The sequence below is a fragment of the Erythrolamprus reginae genome, chromosome 10, assembly GCF_031021105.1.
Source record: "Erythrolamprus reginae isolate rEryReg1 chromosome 10, rEryReg1.hap1, whole genome shotgun sequence".
In the NCBI taxonomy this organism is placed as follows: domain Eukaryota; kingdom Metazoa; phylum Chordata; class Lepidosauria; order Squamata; family Dipsadidae; genus Erythrolamprus; species Erythrolamprus reginae.
The window spans coordinates 15,873,791-15,897,682 of NC_091959.1; the positions used below are offsets into that span (position 1 = coordinate 15,873,791).

General features: G+C 43.1%; 1 protein-coding gene across 4 annotated transcripts in view; it reads right to left on the reverse strand.

Annotated features, from left to right (window-relative positions):
• The window catches only part of MEGF11 (multiple EGF like domains 11), a 493,435-nt gene that overhangs the window by 170,800 nt on the left and 298,743 nt on the right, over positions 1-23,892 (reverse strand). For all 4 annotated transcript variants that reach the window (XR_011559978.1, XM_070762671.1, XM_070762669.1 and 1 more), the window contains 2 exons: positions 22,181-22,393; positions 8,294-8,468 (listed from right to left, as the gene is read on the reverse strand). Coding sequence is in view for 3 of the 4 variants with exons in the window: in XM_070762671.1 (XP_070618772.1) it covers positions 8,294-8,468; positions 22,181-22,393 (388 nt within the window). In the remaining variant the exon portion in view is untranslated. The remainder of the gene's footprint in view (positions 1-8,293; positions 8,469-22,180; positions 22,394-23,892) is intronic.

Here is a 23,892-nt window from a genome sequence, read left to right on the forward strand (position 1 = left end):
GAAAGAGGAAGGGAAGGAGGCAGTAAAGGAAGAAAAGGAAGGCAAAATGGGAAGGAGGGAGGAGATGAAGGAGGGAGGGAAGAAGGTAGAAGGGATGGAGAAGAGAAGAGAGAAAGAGGAAGGGATGGAGGGAGGGAGGAAAGGAAGAAGGAAGGGAGAGAGGGAGGAAAAAAGGGGAAAAAAGAAGGAGAGAGGACAGAAAGGAAGGGAAGGAAGACAGCAAGGGAGGAAAGAAGGGAATAGAAAATAGAAGATACAAATATATTGGTCACAACAAGGGGCTGATATGTACAAATACTACAAATGAAAGGATGCCTAGCGTAGATTTAATGGCTCATGGCACGCCTGGCATTTGACTACAATAGTTCTTTTTTTTCATTCTGCAAAAGAAATTACTTTGACCTAATAAACTGATTCTTTCTTCTGATGGTACATTCACAGTTGGCTCACCACCTCAAAGTTTTACTCCCCCCCCGCCTTATTCTTTTAGAAATAAGAGAATGTCAAACGTTAACTATTCTATTTCCAAATAATACGTCTATTTATTTTTTGTTTATTTATTTATTTATTTATTGGATTTGTATGCCGCACCTCTCCGGAGACTCGGGGCGACTAACAGCAACAATAAGACAGTGTACAATAATAATCCGATACTAAAAATGATTAAAACCCATTAATATAAAAAATCAAACATACATACAGACATACCATGCATAAAATTGTAAAGGCCTAGGGGGAAAGAGTATCTCAATTCCCCCATGCCTGACGGCAGAGGTGGGTTTTAAGTAGCTTACGAAAGGCAAGGAGGGTGGGGGCAATTCTAATTTCTGGAGGGAGTTGGTTCCAGAGGACCGGGGCCGCCAAAGAGAAGGCTCTTCCCCTGGGTCCCGCCAAGCGGCATTGTTTAGTTGACGGGACCCGGAGAAGACCCACTCTGTGGGACCTAACTGGTCGCTGGGATTCGTGCAGCAGAAGGCGGTCCCTGAGATAATCTGGTCCGGTGCCATGAAGGGCTTTATAGGTCATAACCAACACTTTGAATTGTGACCGGAAACTGATCGGCAGCCAATGCAGACTGCGGAGTGTTGGTGTAACATGGGCATATTTGGGGAAGCCCATGATTGCTCTCGCAGCTGCATTCTGCACGATCTGAAGTTTCCAAACACTTTTCTCATTTTCAAATACAGTATCTATTTCCTCATAATTTTATAATAAACCAAAGGCTGAGAAATCTTTTTTAAAAACAACAATACAATATTGTTGTTGGAGAGGGGCGCCATAGAAATCCAATAAATAAATAAATGTGTGTGTGTGTGTGTGTTTGCCAAATAAAATATTGTATTGTTGTTTTTCTGTGTCATATAATAATATATGTGGGTAACGTGCATATATGCAAAATTTTTATTTATTTATTTATTTTGTCATGTTTATGCAATGTCTATTGGAGGTGGTGATCCTTTTAACGTGGTATACAACAAAACTTTTTTTTAATATATGCCAATTAGTGTACATTTAAAGTGACAATAAAGTTATTTTAAGCCTTATGGTCATACTGTTGGAAAAGTGCCCTAAAATAACCACATGGACCTTTTACAGGATTTCTGAATTCAGAGATGACAGGTAGATTTACAGGGATCTCTAACCTTGGCAACTTTAAGACTTGTCTTAAAGCTGGCTGAGGATCTCTGAGAGTTGAAGTCCGCAAGTCTTAAAGTTGTCAAGGTTGGAGACTCCTGATTTAGAACACAGCATTCTCAAAAACTGTACCAATAAAAATGAAGAGTTCTGGTGCACTCCAAGCTTGGTCTTCTTGCAGAAGTTTCATTACCCAACTAGGTTACAGCATCAATGCTAGAAGGAAATGGGGTTTGAGGAATGGAGGAGGAGGAGGAGTGCAGAATCCTTGATTTTCTCTGAGCCTGGTTGTTTCTTACAGACTTTTCATTAGGTAATGTCATCATCATATGCTCATGTTACACCAACATTCACAGTTGGCTCACCACCTCAAAGTTTTACTCCCCCCCCGCCTTATTCTTTTAGAAATAAGAGAATGTCAAACGTTAACTATTCTATTTCCAAATAATACGTCTATTTATTTTTTGTTTATTTATTTATTTATTTATTGGATTTGTATGCCGCACCTCTCCGGAGACTCGGGGCGACTAACAGCAACAATAAGACAGTGTACAATAATAATCCGATACTAAAAATGATTAAAACCCATTAATATAAAAAATCAAACATACATACAGACATACCATGCATAAAATTGTAAAGGCCTAGGGGGAAAGAGTATCTCAATTCCCCCATGCCTGACGGCAGAGGTGGGTTTTAAGTAGCTTACGAAAGGCAAGGAGGGTGGGGGCAATTCTAATTTCTGGAGGGAGTTGGTTCCAGAGGACCGGGGCCGCCAAAGAGAAGGCTCTTCCCCTGGGTCCCGCCAAGCGGCATTGTTTAGTTGACGGGACCCGGAGAAGACCCACTCTGTGGGACCTAACTGGTCGCTGGGATTCGTGCAGCAGAAGGCGGTCCCTGAGATAATCTGGTCCGGTGCCATGAAGGGCTTTATAGGTCATAACCAACACTTTGAATTGTGACCGGAAACTGATCGGCAGCCAATGCAGACTGCGGAGTGTTGGTGTAACATGGGCATATTTGGGGAAGCCCATGATTGCTCTCGCAGCTGCATTCTGCACGATCTGAAGTTTCCAAACACTTTTCTCATTTTCAAATACAGTATCTATTTCCTCATAATTTTATAATAAACCAAAGGCTGAGAAATCTTTTTTAAAAACAACAATACAATATTGTTGTTGGAGAGGGGCGCCATAGAAATCCAATAAATAAATAAATGTGTGTGTGTGTGTGTGTTTGCCAAATAAAATATTGTATTGTTGTTTTTCTGTGTCATATAATAATATATGTGGGTAACGTGCATATATGCAAAATTTTTATTTATTTATTTATTTTGTCATGTTTATGCAATGTCTATTGGAGGTGGTGATCCTTTTAACGTGGTATACAACAAAACTTTTTTTTAATATATGCCAATTAGTGTACATTTAAAGTGACAATAAAGTTATTTTAAGCCTTATGGTCATACTGTTGGAAAAGTGCCCTAAAATAACCACATGGACCTTTTACAGGATTTCTGAATTCAGAGATGACAGGTAGATTTACAGGGATCTCTAACCTTGGCAACTTTAAGACTTGTCTTAAAGCTGGCTGAGGATCTCTGAGAGTTGAAGTCCGCAAGTCTTAAAGTTGTCAAGGTTGGAGACTCCTGATTTAGAACACAGCATTCTCAAAAACTGTACCAATAAAAATGAAGAGTTCTGGTGCACTCCAAGCTTGGTCTTCTTGCAGAAGTTTCATTACCCAACTAGGTTACAGCATCAATGCTAGAAGGAAATGGGGTTTGAGGAATGGAGGAGGAGGAGGAGTGCAGAATCCTTGATTTTCTCTGAGCCTGGTTGTTTCTTACAGACTTTTCATTAGGTAATGTCATCATCATATGCTCATGTTACACCAACACTCCGCAGTCTGCATTGGTTGCCGATCAGTTTCCGGTCACAATTCAAAGCGTTGGTTATGACCTATAAAGCCCTTCATGGCACGAGACCAGATTATCCCAGGGACCGCCTTCTGCTGCACGAATCCCAGTGACCAGTTAGGTCCCACAGAGTGGGTCTTCTCCAGGTCCCGTCAACTAAACAATGCCGTTTGGCGGGACCCAGGGGAAGAGCCTTCTCTGTGGCAGTCCCGGCCCTCTGGAACCAACTCCCCCCAGAGATTAGAATTGCCCCCACCCTCCTTGCCTTTCGTAAGCGACTTAAAACCCACCTCTGCCGCCAGGCATGGGGGAATTGAGATTCCCTTTCCACCTAGGTCTTTACAATTTTATGCATGGTACGTTTGTATCTATGTTTGGTTTTTTATATAAAGGGGTTTTTAATCGTTTTTAGTACTGGATTATTGGATTATTATTGTATGCTGTTTTATGATTGCTGTTAGCCGCCCCGAGTAAGTAAGTAAGTAAGTAAGTAAGTAAGTAAGTAAGTAAGTAAGTAAGTAAGTAAGTAAGTAAGTAAGTAAGTAAATAAATAAAATAAAATAAAATAAAATAAACTCTCATATCCCACTCCCTTCTAGCACTGATCATATAACCTGGTTTGAGTAATGAAAGGTCTGCAAGAACTCAACCAAGATTTCAAGCAAGAGAGCACTAAGGTGCCCTCAAAAAATCAAATTGTACTTATAGATGCAGCAATACCAAATGAAACTGAAGTAGCTTAAAAGGAACTGGAAAAGAATGAAAAATATCATAGCAAGCGAAAATCAGAGTTTATTTATGAAATAAACAGGCAAATGTTTTTCCCCATCATTACTAACAAGCCAGAACAATGTAGTTGTCATATGCGCAAAAAATTGAAAGATACATCAATTCTCGCAGCAGACGGATGGATGGAAAAAGTGATGGAGCTGGCAACATTAACCATTTTAATTAAAGAAAAGAATGTATTCAGTTTTGTATCTATTTGGGAATTTGAGTTTCTGCTCAAAACATAACAAAACAAAGCAAAAATGAAATTTTTGACCTAGGTTTTTGCTGATTAGGTTACTTTGCTGTTATGCAAATGGAATCACTTAAAGATATGAAAGCAAAAAGCCAAAGGTTGTCACTTTATTTTGCATTTTACTGCATCAAAAATGTTGGAAGTCATTGCTTTCTTCCCCTTTCCCCTTTCCCCTACCCTTTCCCTCTCCCTTCTTTCCCCATTATCCTTATTTTCATTTGTATTTTATATTATGACAAATGACAGTAATCATTTTTTTTTTAAAAAAAAGCAAAAGTACAACTGTGAAAATAGCTGAAAAATTAGTTTTGACCTCAGAGCATTTCATTCCCAGAAAACAACATTGCTTAAAATCATATGCATCTTTGTGGCAGTTCTAAAACTTGGAGTGACCCTAAATTACCAGCATTTCTTGAGAACACTGTTCAAAAGAGAGCATATAAACACTGTAATAAAAATAATACCCCAGACTTAATAACTGTCGATAAGAAAGACGAAAGACTATGGACAGTGGACGTGGCAGTACCCGGAGACAGCAGAAGAGCAGATGAAGAACTCGAGAAGATAACAAAATACAAAGACATGTAAATAAAAATATTTGGCAATATTTGACCGTGGCAAAAGCAAGCCAAGGAAGGACCAATATTAAAAGGAACCTTGGTTGCCACCATAAAACTTCTGGAGCATCACTTGAACATCATCAGCATTGACAAATTTACCATCAACTGAAAAAGGCGTCTTTTATTCAGAACAGCCTCTTTTTCAAATGATTGCTTTATTTAAACATGAGAAAATATTTAATTGTGTTTTTTATTTGGATATTACTTCTGGATTTTGTGCTTACGATGAAAAATAAAAATAAAACGTTGACTTCAGTTTTGCTGATTGGATATATTTGTTGATATAGAAACGGTGAGTTATATACTGCTAAAGTGTAAAAGTAAATACAGTGATCTCTCGATTAGCGCGGGGGTTACGTTCCAAGACCTCCCACGCTAATCGATTTCCGCGTTATAGTGGTGCGGAAGTAAAAAACACCATCTACGCATGCGCGCCATTTTTTTCATGGCCGCACATGCGCAGATGGTGGAGTTTGCGTGTGGGCGGCGGGGAAGACCAAGGGAAGGTTCCTTCAGCCGCCCAACAGCTGATCTGCTCCGCAGCGCGGAAGCAGCGAGGAGCCGAAGATGGGGTAAAGGCAAAGGGGAAACCCCATCTTCGGCTCCTCGCTGCTGCCGCGCTGCGGAGCGGATCAGGTGTTGGGCGGCTGAAGGAACCTTCCCTTGGTCTTCCCGCCGCCCAGGCAAAGGGGAAACCCCAAGATCGCTTGCCGCTTGCCGTATTGCAGCTTGGAGCCTTGCTTCGCCTCCTTCGCTGCAATACGGCAAGCAGCAAGCGATCTTGGGGTTTCCCCTTTGCCTGGGCGGCGCTGGGGCCATGCGGAGCCGCTCATCTAGGGGGGCGTGGACCGGCAAGGTGCCCTCCGCTCTCTCTCTTTCTCTCCCTGTTACCGGTGTGGTATAAGAGAGAGAAAGAAAGAGAAAGGAGGGCGACTTGCCAGTCCACGCCCCCCTGGATGAGCGGCCCCGCATGGCCCCAGCGCCGGACTCCGCCGTTGCCTCCGCCCTTGTTCGGCTCTGCAGCTGAGAGGCCACGTCCACCCCCTCCTCGGTGTCCCCGGCACCCAGCGTCCCCACGCCGCCTCCACCTCCCGGTAATGCGCCCGACCTCTGCCTCTCTCTTTCTCTCTCATATACCACGCCGGCAACAGGGAGAGAAAGAGAGAGAGAACTAGCACGGACTTATTTTTTAATTAATATTTTTTGAAAAACCGCGTTGCAGCGTTTCGCGCTAATCGAGACCGTGCTAATCGAGGGATCACTGTATATACTTATATACTGCTAAGCAGTAATGGGCAGCCAAGATTTTTACTGCCACACTGTGGGTGTGGCTTATTTTGTGGGTGTGGCTTAATGGTCATGTGACTGGGTAGGAGTGGCTTGCCAGCCATGTGACCAGGTGGGAGTGGCTTGAACAATCAACCTCATTCAAGTGAACTATTATGTCCTCGACTTACAATCTTACCAGTGTTGCTCACTCGGGTGACAATTTGCTTTGCATTTCCCGCGCTCTCCTTTCTGGGTCTCCCCCTGCCTCAGGCTGGGTAGCTAGGGGGCTGCCAGAAGCATAAATGCTGCCAGCGCCGCTTTCACCCATGTCTTCTGCTTGCACCTCAGGCGGGAGGTGGCCACGTGAAGCTGGAGGGGAGCCAGGCAGGAGAGAGGGAAGCTCGTCCGAAGCCAGGAAGGAGGAAAGAGGAGAAAAGCAAGGAGCGCAGACACAGCAGCAGCAGCAGCAGCAGGGAAAAAATAGAGAGCCGAGCCGGGACCAGTAATGCAGGAAGTGACAGCCGCTGATCAGCTGGAGCTGTGCACGCATCTTCATTTCCGCCAGTGGAACTGCATTCCACCCCATCCTGCCTGCTGCCCACCCCTGCTGCTAAGTGTAAAAGTTGAGGTTAGGATATTGTCTTATACTGTGCTAAAAAGTGTCGGAAGTCAACTCTTTCCCCCCTCTTTCCCTTGTACCTCATATTTCCCCCCCTCCTCTTTATCCTTCCCCTAATTTCCTAATTTTTATTTTTCTGTTTATTTTGTATATTGATAAAACAATAAATGTCATCAGTGCAAGAACAGCTTCTTTCACGCCTAGATCAAACTTTAACCTGCCAGAATGAAGCCACCTTCTTGGCTTTGTCACTGGCCTAAAATAAGTCATTATTGGGACATGGCTTTGTCACTGGCCTAAAATAAGTCATTATTGGGACATGGCTTTGTCACTGGCCTAAAATAAGTCATTATTGGGACATGTTTCTGGTAATAGTTGACCTAATAATAGATGGGCCGGGTTCAGCGTCTCTCAGAACAGCTTCCATCCTCTGGCATTATCTGTAACACCCTCAAACATCCACATCTGCCTATCCTAAGTCTTTGGGAAGGAGTCAACAGGCAGACAAAATGCCAAATCCAATCTGAACAACATCATAGAAACATAGAAACATAGAAGACTGACGGCAGAAAAAGAGCTCATGGTCCATCTAGTCTGCCCTTATACTATTTTCTGTATTTTATCTTAGGGTGGATGTATGTTTATCCCAGGCATGTTTAAATTCAGTTACTGTAGATTTATCTACCACGTCTGCTGGAAGTTTGTTCCAAGGATCTACTACTCTTTCAGTAAAATAATATTTTCTCACGTTGCTTTTGATCTTTTCCCCAACTAACTTCACATTGTATCCCCTTGTTCTTGTGTTTACTTTCCTATTAAAAACACTTCCCTCCTGGACCTTATTTAACCCTTTAACATATTTAAATGTTTCGATCATGTCCCCCCCTTTCCCTTCTGTCCTCCAGACTATACAGATTGAGTTCATGAAGTCTTTCCTGGTACGTTTTATGCTTAAGACCTTCCACCATTCTTGTAGCCCGTCTTTGGACCCGTTCTATTTTGTCAATATCTTTTTGTAGGCGAGGTCTCCAGAACTGAACACAGTATTCCAAACGGGGTCTCACCAGTGCTCTATATAGCGGGATCTATATAGCGGGATCACAGTCTCCCTCTTCCTGCTTGTTATACCTCTAGCTATGCAGCCATTGTGTGATGAACAACAACAACGATAATAATAATAACAGGAGGAGGAGGGGGTTGGGACTTACCATGTATCCTGGTCCACAGGTACATTTCCCTGTGATGCTGTCACAATCTGCTCCATTTTGACAATGGCAAACAAGGCGACAACTTTCACCGTAGAACCCGAGCGCACACGTTTCGTTGCAATAAAGTCCTGCCCAACCAGCTTTGCAATTGCATTCACCAGACAGAGGATGGCAACTGTCAAAAAAGAGATCCAGAATTAATCAGCTGTTCTGCCAGGAAGGAAAGCAACCCCAGGAAGCCGAGATCTGACCCGGTTAAATGTCACACAGAGTGGACAAAACATTCTAGCTAAAGAAACGTACAATCTGTCAGAAATAAGGAGGTCAATATTTCTGTGGCACCAAAAGCTCATGAGAAACATTAACCAGGAGCTGGGAGTGAGAGAGGCTTGTGGGAAGAAAAAGGAAGGACATCATCAAGTTGAGTGGATAGGAAGGGCAATGAAGAGAAATCTGCAAAGAAATCAGAATCAGGATAAACAATGTCGCTTGGCGGGACCCAGGGGAAGAGCCTTCTCTGTGGCGGCCCCGGCCCTCTGGAACCAACTCCCCCCAGAGATTAGAGTTGCCCCCACCCTCCTTGCCTTTCGTAAGCTACTTAAAACCCACCTCTGCCCTCAGGAATGGGGGAATTGAGATCCTCTTTCCCCCTAGGCCTTTACAATTCTATGCTGCCGCACGAATCCCAGCGACCGATTAGGTTCCACGGAGTGGGCCTTCTCAGGGTCCCGTCAACTAAACAATGTCGGTTGGCGGGCCCCAGGGGAAGATCCTTCTCTGTGGCGGCCCCGACCCTCTGGAACCAACTCCCCCCGGAGATTAGAACTGCCCCTACTCTCCTTGCCTTTCGTAAGCTCCTTAAGACCCACCTGTGTTGTCAGGCATGGGGGAACTGAGACATCTCCCCCGGGCATATACAATTTATGAATGGTATGTGTGTATGCATGTGTGTTTAGAAAATGGGGTTTTTAAAATGTTTTTAGTAGCAATTTAGATTTGTTATAAATTGTTTTTCACTTTGTTGTGAGCCGCCCCGAGTCTGCGGAGAGGGGCGGCATACAAATCTAAATAAATAAATAAATAAATAAATAAATAAATAAATAAATAAATAAATAAATAAATAAATAAATAAATAAATAAATAAATAAATAAATTTATGTATGTATGTATGTCTGGTTTTTATACTAATGGGTTTTTAATCATTTTTAGTATTAGATTACTATTGTACACTGTTTTATTATTGCTGTTAGCAGCTCCGAGTCTCCGGAGAGGGGCATCAAATCAAATCAAATCAAATCAAATCAAATCAAATCAAATCAAATCAAATCAAATCAAATCAAATCAAATCAAATCAAATCAAATCAAATCAAATCAAATCAAATCAAATCAAATCAAATCAAATCAAATCAAATCAAATCAAATCAAATCAATAAATAGTCAAGTCCCATGTCGGTGGATAAAGGTTCAGGAGGAAAAGTCTATGGCAGAGGTCCTCAAACATGGCCACTTGAAGACTTTTGGACTTCAACTCCCAGAATTCTGGGAGTTGAAGTCCACAAATCTTCTAGTGACCAGGTTTGGGGACCCCTGGTCTATGGGGTCATGGTTATTGGTCCAAAAATACTGGGGTTAAGTAGAAGGAAACTAAGTCTCTCTGTGGTTCATCTCTAGGACCCAAAGCATTGTTTTGGACAGAGAAGGCTTCCCATATTTTGGATGAGCAACATCTGGCAAGATCATCTTTGGACTTTTTTTGGGGGTCTCCAAGCTTGTGGTTTGGAGCAACAATGACTTTGGCCCGATTTAAAAGAGTTGTGGAATGCAAAACAAAATCTTCTGGGAAGTCTGCACGTACAAAAAACCCAGCAGGGCTTTGATTGTGTTGTTATGGTCATTACCTTGACACTGTTGATTGCACCCTTAAGCCTGTAATATTTTCTGGGAGCATCTTCTGAAGATCTCAAAGATTCCTCCTAGCCATATTCAAGGAATAACAGAATAACAGAGCTGGAAGGGACCTTGGAGGTTTTCTAGTCCAACCCCTTGCTCAAGCAGAAGACCCTCTGCCATTCCAGACAAGTGGCTGTCCAGTCTCTTCTTAAAAGCCTCCAGTGATGGAGCATCCACAACTTCTGAAAGCAACCTCTTTCACTGGTTGATTATTCTCATTGCCAGGAAATTTCTCTTTAGTTCTAGGTTGCTTCTCTCCTTGATCAGCAACTCTTGCCTTCTGATGCTTTGGGAAATAGGCTGACCCCAGTAGTAGGTTCTAAAACCTGTTGCTACTGGTTTGTTCACTTGTGACACATCTGCGTATGCGCAGAAGCATCCCGGGCAGGTGGTTGGAGCCTCCTACCACCGCCACTACCAGTTCTAAGAACTGGGCTGAACCAGGAGCAACCTACTGCTGGTTGGCCCTCTCTTCTTTATGGCAGCCCCACAAATATTGGAACACTGCTATCATGTCACCCCTAGTCCTTCTTTTCATTAGAGTAGACATACCAAGTTCATAGAAACATAGAAACATAGAAGACTGACGGCAGAAAAAGACCTCATGGTCCATCTAGTCTGCCCTTATACTATTTCCTGTATTTTATCTTACAATGCATATATGTTTGTCCCAGGCATGTTTAAATTCAGTTACTGTGGATTTACCAACCACGTCTGCTGGAAGTTTGTTCCAAGGATCTACTACTCTTTCAGTGAAATAATATTTTCTCACGTTGCTTTTGATCTTTCCCCCAACTAACTTCAGATTGTGTCCCCTTGTTCTTGTGTTCACTTTCCTATTAAAAACACTTCCCTCCTGAACCTTATTTAACCCTTTAACATATTTAAATGTTTCGATCATGTCCCCCCTTTTCCTTCTGTCCTCCAGACTATACAGATTGAGTTCATGAAGTCTTTCCTGATACGTTTTATGCTTAAGACCTTCCACCATTCTTGTAGCCCGTCTTTGGACCCGTTCAATTTTATCAATATCTTTTTGTAGGTGAGGTCTCCAGAACTGAACACAGTATTCCAAATGTGGTCTTATATAAGGGGATCACAATCTCCCTCTTCCTGCTTGTTATACCTCTAGCTATGCAGCCAAGCATCCTACTTCCTTTACCTACTGCCCGACCACGAGTTCCTGCAACTGTTCTTCGTATGTTTTAACCCCCAGTCTTTTTTGCTCTTTTCTGCACTTTTTCCAGAGTCTCAACATCTTTTTATAATATGGTGACCAAAGCGACATGCAATATTCTAAGTGTGGTCTTAGTAAGGCTGTATAAAGCAGTACTAATACTTCAAGTGATTTTGATGCTATCCCTCTGTTAAAGCAGCCCAGGATTGCATTGGCTTTACTTTGAGAATGCAAACCAGGATTATTAAATGCCCAAGAAAAGTTTTACTTGGCTGGCCTAGTTTCTACCCGCACCCTCCTACTTAAGCTATCAACGGAAGAGCTAGCACATAATGTTGTGCCTAAAAATTACCAAGTTCTGGAGCTGTCTTATGCTTCCTTGAGTAACTAATTAAAACAATTAATCAGCTTAATAAAAAAAAATAAGAAAAGTTTCCAACTGACATACTCCTTGAATTATGTGTTCCTCGGTTCACACCTCTTAACATTTAGATGAAAACTCATAAAAACAGCCAGCGCCTCCACCCACCTCTGCTTCGATTAATCTCCGTGGAATGAAAACAGAAAATGAAAAAGCAAAGCAATAGTTTAGTTCGGTTTCCCTGGTTTTGCGCTTCTTCCTTGTGGCGCATACAACGCTACATTTTCAAGCAACCTGGCCCTGCATAGCTAAATCAAATCTTTCAAAAGTAATAGATGTTTCTTGCAGTCAGAATCCGTATATTACAATTCAAGTAAACACCACTTCACCTGGTAAGGCGGAGCCTTTCATCAGAATATAAAAGGTTGGGCCTTTTAAAAACAAATTACCAACATGAAATATGGCTGTTTTATGAGTGGCACAAAGTTTATTCCCCTAAATAATAAGCATGCAAGAGGCAAACAGCAAGAAGAACAGAATTAACAGCCAATAAGCCATTCAGGGAAAGCTAAGGGGTATTTTTTAATCTCACTCTCTCTGTCTCTTAAAATCTATATTTCTGCCTTCGGTAATATTCTGTCTCAGCTCATATCTCCTGACTCTGAATCTTATCCTCCTCTGTGCAAATTCCACTTATGAAATTCATTGAGTAAAGCGAAATGGACTCAAAACAAGTTGTGTCTTCTTCCGTCTCTATTTTTTCTTTTTAGTTCAGCTCCAGCAAAACATCCACTGTTGATACAAGGTTGATTCTGGGGGTCAAGACCAAAGACTTTAGCTTGGCATTAGATCTACAGAGGAAACTCATTACTCATTGATAATTGCTTCCAGGAGGCATGATGAGTACCAAAAATGATGAGTATTGAACAATTTTGCAGTAAGTCACAAGGCAGTTGACAAGTTCTAGCTTGAATACCAAACAATGAATAATGGAACAAGATTTTCGTGTCAAAATGCACTGATTACAGGTTGTTCTTCGAGTTATGACCACAATTGAACCCAACATTTATGTTGCTAAGCAAGTCATTTGTTAAGTGAATTGTGCTCCATTTTACAACCATTCTTGCCACAGTTGTTAAGTGATTCTCTGCAGGGGTTAAGTTTTTAAGTCAATCTGGCTTCCCCATTGACTTTGCTTGTCAGAAGATCACAAGAGGAGATTACGTGACTCCGAGACATTGCAACCGTCATAAATATGAACTAGATCAAAAATAAGTAAGTAGAATCGAAAATAAGTCGGTAAGTGTTGTATTGCCTTTGTACAAATCGATGGCGAGACCACATTGGAGTACTGTGCACAGTTCTGGTCACCACACCTCTAGAAGGATATAATGAAACTGGAAAAGGTGCAAAAAAGGGGTAAGAAGAATGATCAAGGAAATGGAGCCCCTCCCTTGTGAAACCAGGCTGCAACTCCTTGATCTCTTCAGCCTTGAAAGACGGCATTTAAGGGGTGACTTGATCGAAGTGTATAAAATCATGCATGGGATAGAAAAGGTGGATAGAGAAAAACTATTTTCTCTATCACACAATACTAGGACGAGGGGCCACTCCCTGAAGCTCATAGGTAAGAAAGTGAGGACAAATCAAGGGAAATATTTCTTCACCCAGAGGGTCGTTGGTTGATGGAATTCCCTTCCAGAAGAGGTCGTGACAGCTGTCAGCCTTGATAACTTCAAGGCAGGATTAGACAGATTCATGGATGCCAAGTGTATTGGTGGTTATTGAAACAGAGGTCCATGTGCCGCCTCTATGTTGGTTGAGGCAGGCAGGATTCCCTTGAGTACCATTTGTTGGGGGTCAGAGGAAAGGGAGGGTTTTGCCTTCTCTTTCTGCTCAATATCCCCATGTGCAATTGGTGGGCCACTGTGGGACACAGAATGCTGGACTCGAAGGGCTTTGGCCTGATTCAGCAGGGCTCTTCTTATGTTCTTAGAGATGCCAAACATCTGAATTTTGATCATGTGACCATGGGGTCATAAGTATGAAAAATGACCATAAGTCACTTTTTTTGGTATTGTTGTAACTTCGAATGGTGACAAAAAAGAACTGTTGTAAGTCAAGGACTCCCTGTACCAAATTTGATCCATTTCAAAGCAGTTGAATACCAAAGTACACACTGTACAAGACTCGGATGTGATTCTGGACACTAGTATTATGTGCCCTGCCTATGATGATAATGCCACGTTTAGACTGGAACCCAAATCCTTACAGACAGATGTCCTTTGAGAAGGTCATAGGCCCTTCATATTTTGGTACCTCCTTGTCTTGAAACTTAACAAGCTGAAGCAGAGGTTTTTTGGGAAAGTTAAACCCTGAAATGCCAACACCAACGCATGAAAAATACATCTATGGATCCATGGCTGCCACTGTCTCTTCTGTTCCCCGAGGACCAAGATAAGGCTGAGCGGAATGACAGATTTTATCAGTTGAGTGACTGGACTCATTTATTAAGAGCTGCAGATACCATCTGGAGACAAGACTCTTTCAAGGCAAGAAAGCAGGTACAAACAGATAGGAAGTTAAAAAGAAGCCAGCCGTGAATAAAAATCTGGCTAGATCAGAAACATACAATGCAAATATTATACTGGGGGAATAAATGCTAAGAAGCTCATTTATTCCTATATCAAATCTGAAAGTCCTACCCAGCCTTCATTAAGAATGCATCCAAACTTCCGATTCCCTTCACGGATGCAACAATTCATGAAATGAGCGGTCTTATCCCTAAGTACATAAGGCAAACTGTCAAGAAAGGCATGACTGGCTAAAACCTCTAGAAGGCAACTGTCAATCCAGAAGCAAACTTGGATGATCTTAGAAACATAGAAACATAGAAGACTGACGGCAGAAAAAGACCTCATGGTCCATCTAGTCTGCCCTTATACTATTTCCTGTATTTTATCTTAAAATGGATATATGTTTATCCCAGGCATGTTTAAATTCAGTTACTGTAGATTTACCAACCACGTCTGCTGGAAGTTTGTTCCAAGGATCTACTACTCTTTCAGTAAAATAATATTTTCTCATGTTGCCTTTGATCGTTCCCCCAACTAACTTCAGATTGTGTCCCCTTGTTCTTGTGTTCACTTTCCTATTAAAAACACTTCCCTCCTGAACCTTATTTAACCCTTTAACATATTTAAATGTTTCGATCATGTCCCCCCTTTTTCTTCTGTCCTCCAGACTATACAGATTGAGTTCATTAAGTCTTTCCTGATACGTTTTATGCTTAAGACCTTCCACCATTCTTGTAGCCCGTCTTTGGACCCGTTCAATTTTGTCAATATCTTTTTGTAGGTGAGGTCTCCAGAACTGGACACAGTATTCCAAATGTGGTCCCACCAGCGCGCTATAAAGCGGGTTCACAATCTCCCTCTTCCTGCTTGTTATACCTCTAGCTATGCAGCCAAGCATCCTACTTGCTTTTCCTACTGCCCAACCACACTGCTCACCCATTTTGAGACTGTCAGAAATCACTACCCCTAAATCCTTCTCTTCTGAAGTTTTTGCTAACACAGAACTGCCAATGCAATACTCAGATTGAGGATTCCTTTTCCCCAAGTGCATTATTTTACATTTGGAAACATTAAACTGCAGTTTCTATTGCTTTGACCATTTATCTAGTAAAGCTAAATCATTTACCATATTACAGACGCCTCCAGGAGTATCAACCCTATTGCACACTTTAGAGTCATCGGCAAATAGGCAAACCTTCCCTACCAAACCTTCCCCTATCTTTGCCATCTTGGAGGCTCCAGGATTGCCACAAGGCAGAAGAAGAGATGGAAGGCGGGGAGATAGATAGTTGGGGTTTGTAGTCAAAGCAAAACATGTTCCTGTGGGGATCAAGGACCTTCCAACTGCTGCTGGGGAGAGGAGGAGAGGAGGAGGTAAGCAACTGTTCAATACTTCTACTGGGTAACGTGATTAATGACGTGAGGGGAAAGGGGGAACTTTCACTATTTTATTAGGTGAAAACCTTGGGAGTCAGTTTCCACCAGTTGGGCGAATACAAGGCATCCAATAAATTGTTCTTTCAATGGGTGCATTACTTGGAACGTTGGCAAGAACCACATCCAGAAGACCACCAATTGGTGGCCCGTCCGCTTCTCCCCGCACAGCTGATCATGGATTCCCGAGGATCAAGAGATGAGTGTGGGCTGGTACCCTAGGCCAGTGCACCTGGTGCCCGAGTCTGATAGTGAGGAGGTCGGAGAGTATGTGCTATCAGAGGCTGAAAGTCAACCAGGGCCTGCTATACCTCCCGAGGTGCACATGAGTGACTCAGGAGGAGCCTCTTCTTGATGCTAGAGTACACAGAGTTGCCAGAAGACATGAGTGGCTAAGCAAGAGGAGGTTTCTGCATGAATAGTTCTCTAGAATAATTGGCCATCAGGCTCAAGGTCGACTCAGCCTTCCATCCAGACAGGGGTTGCTCCTTACCACCGCTACTGGAATGATGCGCATGCAGTTCCACCTCATCGGTGTGCACATGCATGCACCCCAGCGACAATTTGCTTCTGCGCATGCGCAGGAAGCAAAATCTCATGAGAGGACATGCATGGGCGAGATTTTGGTGATTTTTTTGCTTCTGTGCATGCGCAGAAGCAAAACATTGCTGAAATGTCTTTCTCTTGCATGCACCCTCTCGTGAGATTTTTTCTTCCTGTGCATGTGCAGGAGCAAAATCTCGCTGGGATGCACATGTGTGCATGCCGGCAATGCAGAGCTTGTACATGCAGCTCCATTTTAGCTACCCATACGCAGTGTGGCCCGTACCGGCTAGCAACCCAATACTGCTTCCATCCTTCTGAGGTTGGTAAAATGAGGACCCAGATTGTTGGGGGCAAGAGGCTGCCTCTGTAAACCGCTTAGAGAGGGCTGTGGAATACATGTGAAGCGATATATGAATCTAAGTGCTATTGCTGTTGCTATCTCCTGCCATGGGAATGGGGTTGAACTACTAGGAGACCTCCACCATCTCTTCTAACCCTATTACTCTATGTTCTACGTTTTAAATCGCATTGTAGAGACTGTCACAGAAAAAGAGAGCACCAACCGATTTTTCAAAGCACCAGATGGCAAGACAAGAAGTAATGGATGGAAGATTAATAGGGATCCAACCAAGAACGAAGGAGGAATTTCCTGACACTGGGAACAATTAAATCAGTGGAAAGGCTTGTCTCCTAAATTTGTGGGTGCTCCATCACTGAAGGCTGGACAGCCCCTTGTCCAGAACGGAATACAGTGGTACCTTTACTTAAGAACGCCTCTACTTAAGAACTTTTCTAGATAAGAACCGGGTGTTCAATTTTTTCGTCTCTTCTTAAGAACCATTTTCTACTTAAGAACCCAAGCCTGGAAAAAATTCCCAGGAAAACAGGCCCGGATAGTTTCCTGCCATTCCCCCTTTAATCCCGACAATCTTGGGATTTTCTGGGCGGCCAGAGGAGCCTTTTGGTGGCGCTTAAGGAGGCTTTGGCAGTCCAGAGCAAATAAAGCATTTTCCTTTCTATGGGCGCTTGGAGAGGGAATAAACCTCTGCCAGCGCCCAGAGAAAAGAAACGCTCCCTTCGCTCTGGGCAGTGACTGTCCTCCTCCTCTTCTTCTGACCCTTTTACTGACCCCTCGCATCCTGGACACAAACTGTTTCAACTCCTACCCTCAAATCGTCACTACAGAGCACTGCACACCAAGACAACTAGAACAAGAACAGTTTTTCCCCGAACGCCATCACTCTGCTAAACAAATAATTCCCTCAACACTGTCAGACTTTTTACTAAATCTGCGCTTCTATTTCTACTAGTTTTTCTCATCATTCCTATCATCCTTTTCCTCCCACTTAGGACTGTATAACTGTAACTTGTTGCATGTATCCTAAGATTTTTATTAATATTGATTGTTTCTTCATTGCTTATTTGACCCCTATGACAATCATTAAGTGTTGTACCACATGATTCTTGACAAATGTATCTTTTTCTTTTATGTACACTGAGAGCATATGCACCAAGACAAATTCCTTGTGTGTCCAATCATACTTGGCCAATAAAATTCTTTTCTTTTCTTTTCTTTTCTATTCTTTTCTATTCTATTCTATTCTATTCTTCTCCTCCTCCCACCCAAATTCCGAGCTTTTATTTCTTTCCTAATGGGTTTGCACGCATTATTTGCTTTTACATTGATTCCTATGGGAAAAAAATGTTTCTACTAACAAACTTTTCTACTTAAGAACCTGGTCACGGAACGAATTAAGTTCTTAAGTAGAGGCACCACTGTATAGTCTTCTGCTTGAGCAGAGGGCTGGACTAGAAGACCTTCAAGGTTCTTTCTGACTCTTGTTATTTTGAATTCTGTCCTTAATGCACAGAATTTTATATGTTGCTTTCTGGGCCCAACTAAAAATACTGGTTAGTATATAAAGCCTTGCACATCTGAAGCAATTATCTTTTGAACTGCTATTCCAGTAGAGTCTGTTGATCTCACTTGGTTAGATCTTCGACAAGGCCTATTGTAGGTCCTTCCATGAATATATTCTACATTGATAGATCCCCCCCCTCTTTGCAGGGACTACATAATGAAATGATTTTTGTTAGAGAACAGCCTTTAAAACCTGTCTTTTTATCCAGGCCTTTTAAATCGAGAGGGTTCTCTTGACCTGTTAGCTTTTCATCATTTTAATTGTTATATTGGATTTTAGCTTGAACGCTAATTCTCTGGGTTACTTTGAGCTGCGAAACGAGACTGGTGCAGCACATACTTTTTCCTACATTAATGAACACAATGAGAAGCCAAACACCAGTTTTATCAGGTGAAGTGACATTAAATGAACCCAAAGATTCATGTCCCTAAAAATAAAGCTGAGATTATGAAGATAAGCCGTTCATAGCATCAGGAAGTGTGAAACAGGTTGGCTCCTTTGAAATGAACATGTCTCTAAGAGTTGTTAAGACTTCTCCGTTCTCCAATGGAAAATTAGCATGCATAAATGCAAAACTGAGAAGGAAAAATGTGTCATTTAAGAAATGGGATTAATGCTTTTTCCTTTCCTCCTCCCCTCCCCTCCCTTCTCTTTTTTCCCTTTCCTCCTTTCCTTCCATTTCCTTCCTTTCCTTTTCCTCCTTCCTTTCCTCTCTTCTTTTCCTTTCCTTCTTTTCCTTCTTCCTTTTTCCTCCTTTCCTTTTCTTTCATTTCCCCCATTCTTTTCCCTTTCCTTTTTTCCCCCTTTCCCTTTTTTCTTCTCCCCTCCTCTCCTCCCCTCTTCTTTCCTAGCTGATGGAGAAAGCTTATTCCATGTGTCAGATGAGCACAGAGCTAGCATAAGAGCCAGATTTTATTTGATTTATGGAGCAAAAAACATACTCAAACTCAACCCAGACAAGACGGAGTGGCTGTGGGTCTTGCCTCCCAAGAACAATTCCATCTGTCCGTCCATCACCCTGGGGGGAGAATCATTGACCCCCTCAGAGAGGGTCTGCAACTTGGGCGTCCTCCTCGATCCACAGCTCACATTAGAGAAACATCTTTCAGCTGTGGCGAGGGGGGCATTTGCCCAGGTTCGCCTGGTGCACCAGTTGTGACCCTATTTGGACCAGGACTCACTGCTCACAGTCACTCATGCCCTCATCACCTCGAGGCTCGACTACTGTAATGCTCTCTACATGGGGCTACCTTTGAAAAGTGTTCGGAAACTTCAGATCATGCAGAATGAAGCTGCGAGAGCAATCATGGGCTTTCCCAAATATGCCCATGTTACTCCAACACTCCGCAGTCTGCATTGGTTGCCGATCAGTTTCCGGTCACAATTCAAAGTGTTATGACCTATAAAGCCCTTCATGGCACCGGACCAGATTACCTCAGGGACCGCCTTCTGCTGCACGAATCCCAGCGACCAGTTAGGTCCCACAGAGTGGGCCTTCTCCGGGTCCCGTCAACCAAACAATGTCGCTTGGCGGGACCCAGAGGAAGAGCCTTCTCTGTGGCAGCCCCAACCCTCTGGAACCAACTCCCCCCAGAGATTAGAATTGCCCCCACCCTCCTTGCCTTTCGTAAGCTACTTAAAACCCACCTCTGCCGCCAGGCATGGGGGAACTAAGATACACTTTCCCCCTAGGCCTTTACAATTTTATGCATGGTATGTTTGTATGTATGACTGGTTTTTATATAATGGGTTTTTAACTGCTTTTTTAGTATTGGATTTTGTTGTACTGTTTTTACTGCTGTTGTTAGCCGCCCCGAGTCTGCGGAGAGGGGCGGCATACAAATCCAATAAATAATAATAATAATAATAATAATAATAATAATAATAATAATATAACTAAGGCACCAATCATACCACTATCTTAAAGAGAATTCCAGCTCTCTAGTCTTTGAGAGAGGAGCTTAACTCCAGACAGAGTTTGAGTGATCTCCATTAGAACTTCTACCTTGCTATTTGTCTCAGGGTTGAAAGGGGTCACTTTGAAATGTAAGTCTGGAGTGGCAGAAAAGGTCAGATAAATTATACATCCTTGTCTGAATTGGAGTTGAAAGACTTGAGCTATTCTGAAGTAATCAAACATGGTAGAAATGGAGAAGAGGTTCAACACAGAATGATCCCTTGCAGAAGATTGGAAAGAGTTCACCAACTTTTATGAGTGTACAAAACTGCCTACTGCAAAGTAAAACAACAACAACAACATCAAAGCTCCATTCAGCTCAGGCTGTTGAAATCCCCCTCTACTGCTGACCAGGTGGTGCATCAATTGAATGCAGATGATCTGATATGGAAAAGAAATGAGATGAAGCCAAGAGTCAAAGTCAAAAAGCTCATCATGGACTGATTTGCATTTTCTCTGAACTATCTCAGTCAGGGAGAAGGAAGGCAAGCAAGCAAGAAAAGATGAAGTTCCCAGGGAGAGAGGATCTTAAGACTGCAAGGGACCATCGAGGTCTTCAACTCCAACCCTCTAACAGATTAACAGAATTGGAAGGGACCTTAGAGGTCTTCTAGTTCAACCCCTCATCCAAGCAAGAGACCCAATCCCAGTGTTGGCGAACCTATGGCACGGGTGCCACAGGTGGCACACGGAGCCATATCTGCCTGGCACACAAGCTGTTGCCGTAGCTCAGCTCCAATGTGCATGTGTGTGCCAACCAGATGATTTTTGGCTCACACAGAAGCTCTGGGAGGGTTTTTATGGCTTCCAGAGAGCCTCAGTGGGGATAGGGGGTGTTTTTACCCTCCCTCCGGCTCCAGGGAAGCTTTTGGAGCTTGGGAAGGGTGAAACACGAGGCTACTGGACCCACCAGAAGTTGGGGAACAGGCTGTTTCCAGCCTCCAGAGGGCTTCCAGGGGGCAGGGGAAGCTGTTTTCACCCTCCCAGGCATTGAATTATGGGTATGGGCACTTGCACCTGCGCGATGGCGCACGCCCACGCTCTTTCAGCACCCGAGGAAAAAAAGACTCGCCATCACTGCCCTACAACATTTCTGACAGATGGCAGTCCCTGCCCTCCGGAGGCCCTCTGGAGGCTGGAAATGGCCTGATTCCCAACTTATGATGGGCCCAGTAGGCTCATGTTTTGCCCTCCCCAGGCTTCAAAACCTTCCTTGGAGCTGGGGGAGGGGTAAAAACACCTTCTCCCATCCTCCCAGAGGCTCTCTGGAAGCTAAAAATGCCATCCAGAGACTCTGCCCTTCATGGCACCAGACCAGAATATCTCCGGGACCGCCTTCTGCCGCACAAATCCCAGCGACCGGTTAGGTCCCACAGAGTTGGCCTTCTCCAGGTCCTGTCGACTAAACAATGTCGTCTGGCGGGACCCAGGGGAAGAGCCTTCTCTGTGGTGGCTCCGACCCTCTGGAACCAGCTCCCCCCAGAGATTAGGATTGCACCCACCCTCCTTGCCTTTCGTAAACTCCTTAAAACCCACCTCTGCCGTCAGGCATGGGGGAATTGAAACATCTCCCCCTTGCCCATGTAATTTTGGTCTATGATTGATTGTGTGCTTGTTTTTTTATATATATATTGGGGTTTGCTTTTATGGACTTTTTAAACTTAAAACTGTAATTTAGATTGCTAAATATTAGATTTGTTACTATGTACTGTTTTTGCCATTGTTGTGAGCCGCCCCGAGTCTGCGGAGAGGGGCGGCATATAAATCCAATAAATCTAATCTAATCTAATCTGTGTGAGCCAAAAATCAGCTGGCTGGCACACACATGCATGTTGGAGCTGAGCTAGAGCAACAGCTCGTGTACCAGCAAATATGGCTTCATGTGCCACCTGTGGCACCGTTGCCATAGGTTTGCCATCACTGCTCTATACAGTCTCCTTTTGCAAAAATGCCGACAAACGTACCTGACTGTGTTAGTAGCATGACACGGACACCACTTGTTGCATTTCAGCCCATAGTATCCCTCGGGACAGATCCGCTCCTGACAATGGATGCCCTTAAAGCCCGGATCGCACAGACACGCTCCGTTGACATGGTAGCACTTGGCTCTGTTCTCGCAGTTGCACTTCTCCACACACTGGAAGCCAAAGGTCCCCACCGGACACTCCTCCTGGCACCTACGAAGAAACATCAGAGACTCAGCATCAGGCAGTCACTCTGGAGCAGTGTTTCTCAACCTTGGCTGGCTGGGGAATTCTGGGAGTTGAAGTCCAGATATCTTCAAGTTGGCAAGGTTGGGAAACACTGCTTTGCAGGATTTGCAAAAGGCTTCCCCGTCTGGGCTGGGTGAACATCCAGGACTCTGTAGTGTGGAAAGTTAGCACCCAGCCCTCCTAGAAGAATGAAACATTTTAGGAAACATTAAAAAAAGGCAGAATATTATATTTACCCTAAAGAAAAAATAGAAATTCTTATTCTTATTCTTATTCTTATTCTTATTCTTATTCTTATTCTTATTCTTATTCTTATTCTTATTCTTATTCTTATTCTTATTCTTATTCTTATTCTTATTCTTATTCTTATTCTTATTCTTATTCTTCACCCATTTCATCCCATGTTGACTGTATGACTGTAACTTGTTGCTTATATCCTAAGATTTTTATTAATATTGCTTCTTCATTGCTTATTTGACCCCTATGACAATCATTAAGTGTTGTACCACATGATTCTTGACAAATGTATATTTTATTTTATGTATGCTGAGAGCACATGCACCAAGACAAATTCCTTGTGTGTCCAATCACACTTGGCCAATAAAAATTCTATTCTATTATTATTATTATTATTATTATTATTATTATTATTATTATTATTATTATTATTATTATTATTTAGATTTGTATGCCGCCCTTCTCCGTAGACTCGGGGCGGCTCACAACAGTGATAAAAAACAATACATGGTAACAAATCTAATATTTAAAATCTAAAAATAACAATTTTACATTAAAAAGCCTAAAAAACCCCAATATATTAAAACATACACACAATCATATCATACACAAAAACTACATGGGCAAGGGGGAGATCTCTCAGTTCCCGCATGCCTGACGGCAGAGGTGGGTTTTAAGGAATTTACAAAAGGCAAGGAGGGTGGGGGCAATCCTAATCTCTGGGGGGAGCTGGTTCCAGAGGGTTGGAGCCACCACAGAGAAGGCTCTTCCCCTGGGTCCCGCCAGCCGACATTGTTTAGAAATCTTAAGGGAGACAGAAACCCCGCTTCAGCTCCCTGATCCCAGCAGATATTTAGTACCCATTGAGAAGGTCTACCTCCAGCTCATTTACCTTCCCTATTGGTTCGGAACTGTGAATGAGTGTGGGTGCTTGCTTCACTTGCGCATGGCGCAAATCATTTTGGGCGGGTGGCCAGAGCCTCCTGCTGCCACTATTACCAGTTCACCTGAACCAGGGTGAACCACTAGCAACCCACCACTGCTTCAGCTCCAGGGTGATAGGATTACAAGAGCCTTGATGGTGCAGTGGTTAGAGTGCAGTACTGCAAGCTACTTCTGCTGATCACCAACTGCCAGCAGTTTGGCAGATCAAATCTCAGTAGGCTCAAGGTTGACTCATCCTTCCATTCTCCCAATGTTGGTAAAATGAGGACCCAGATTGTTGG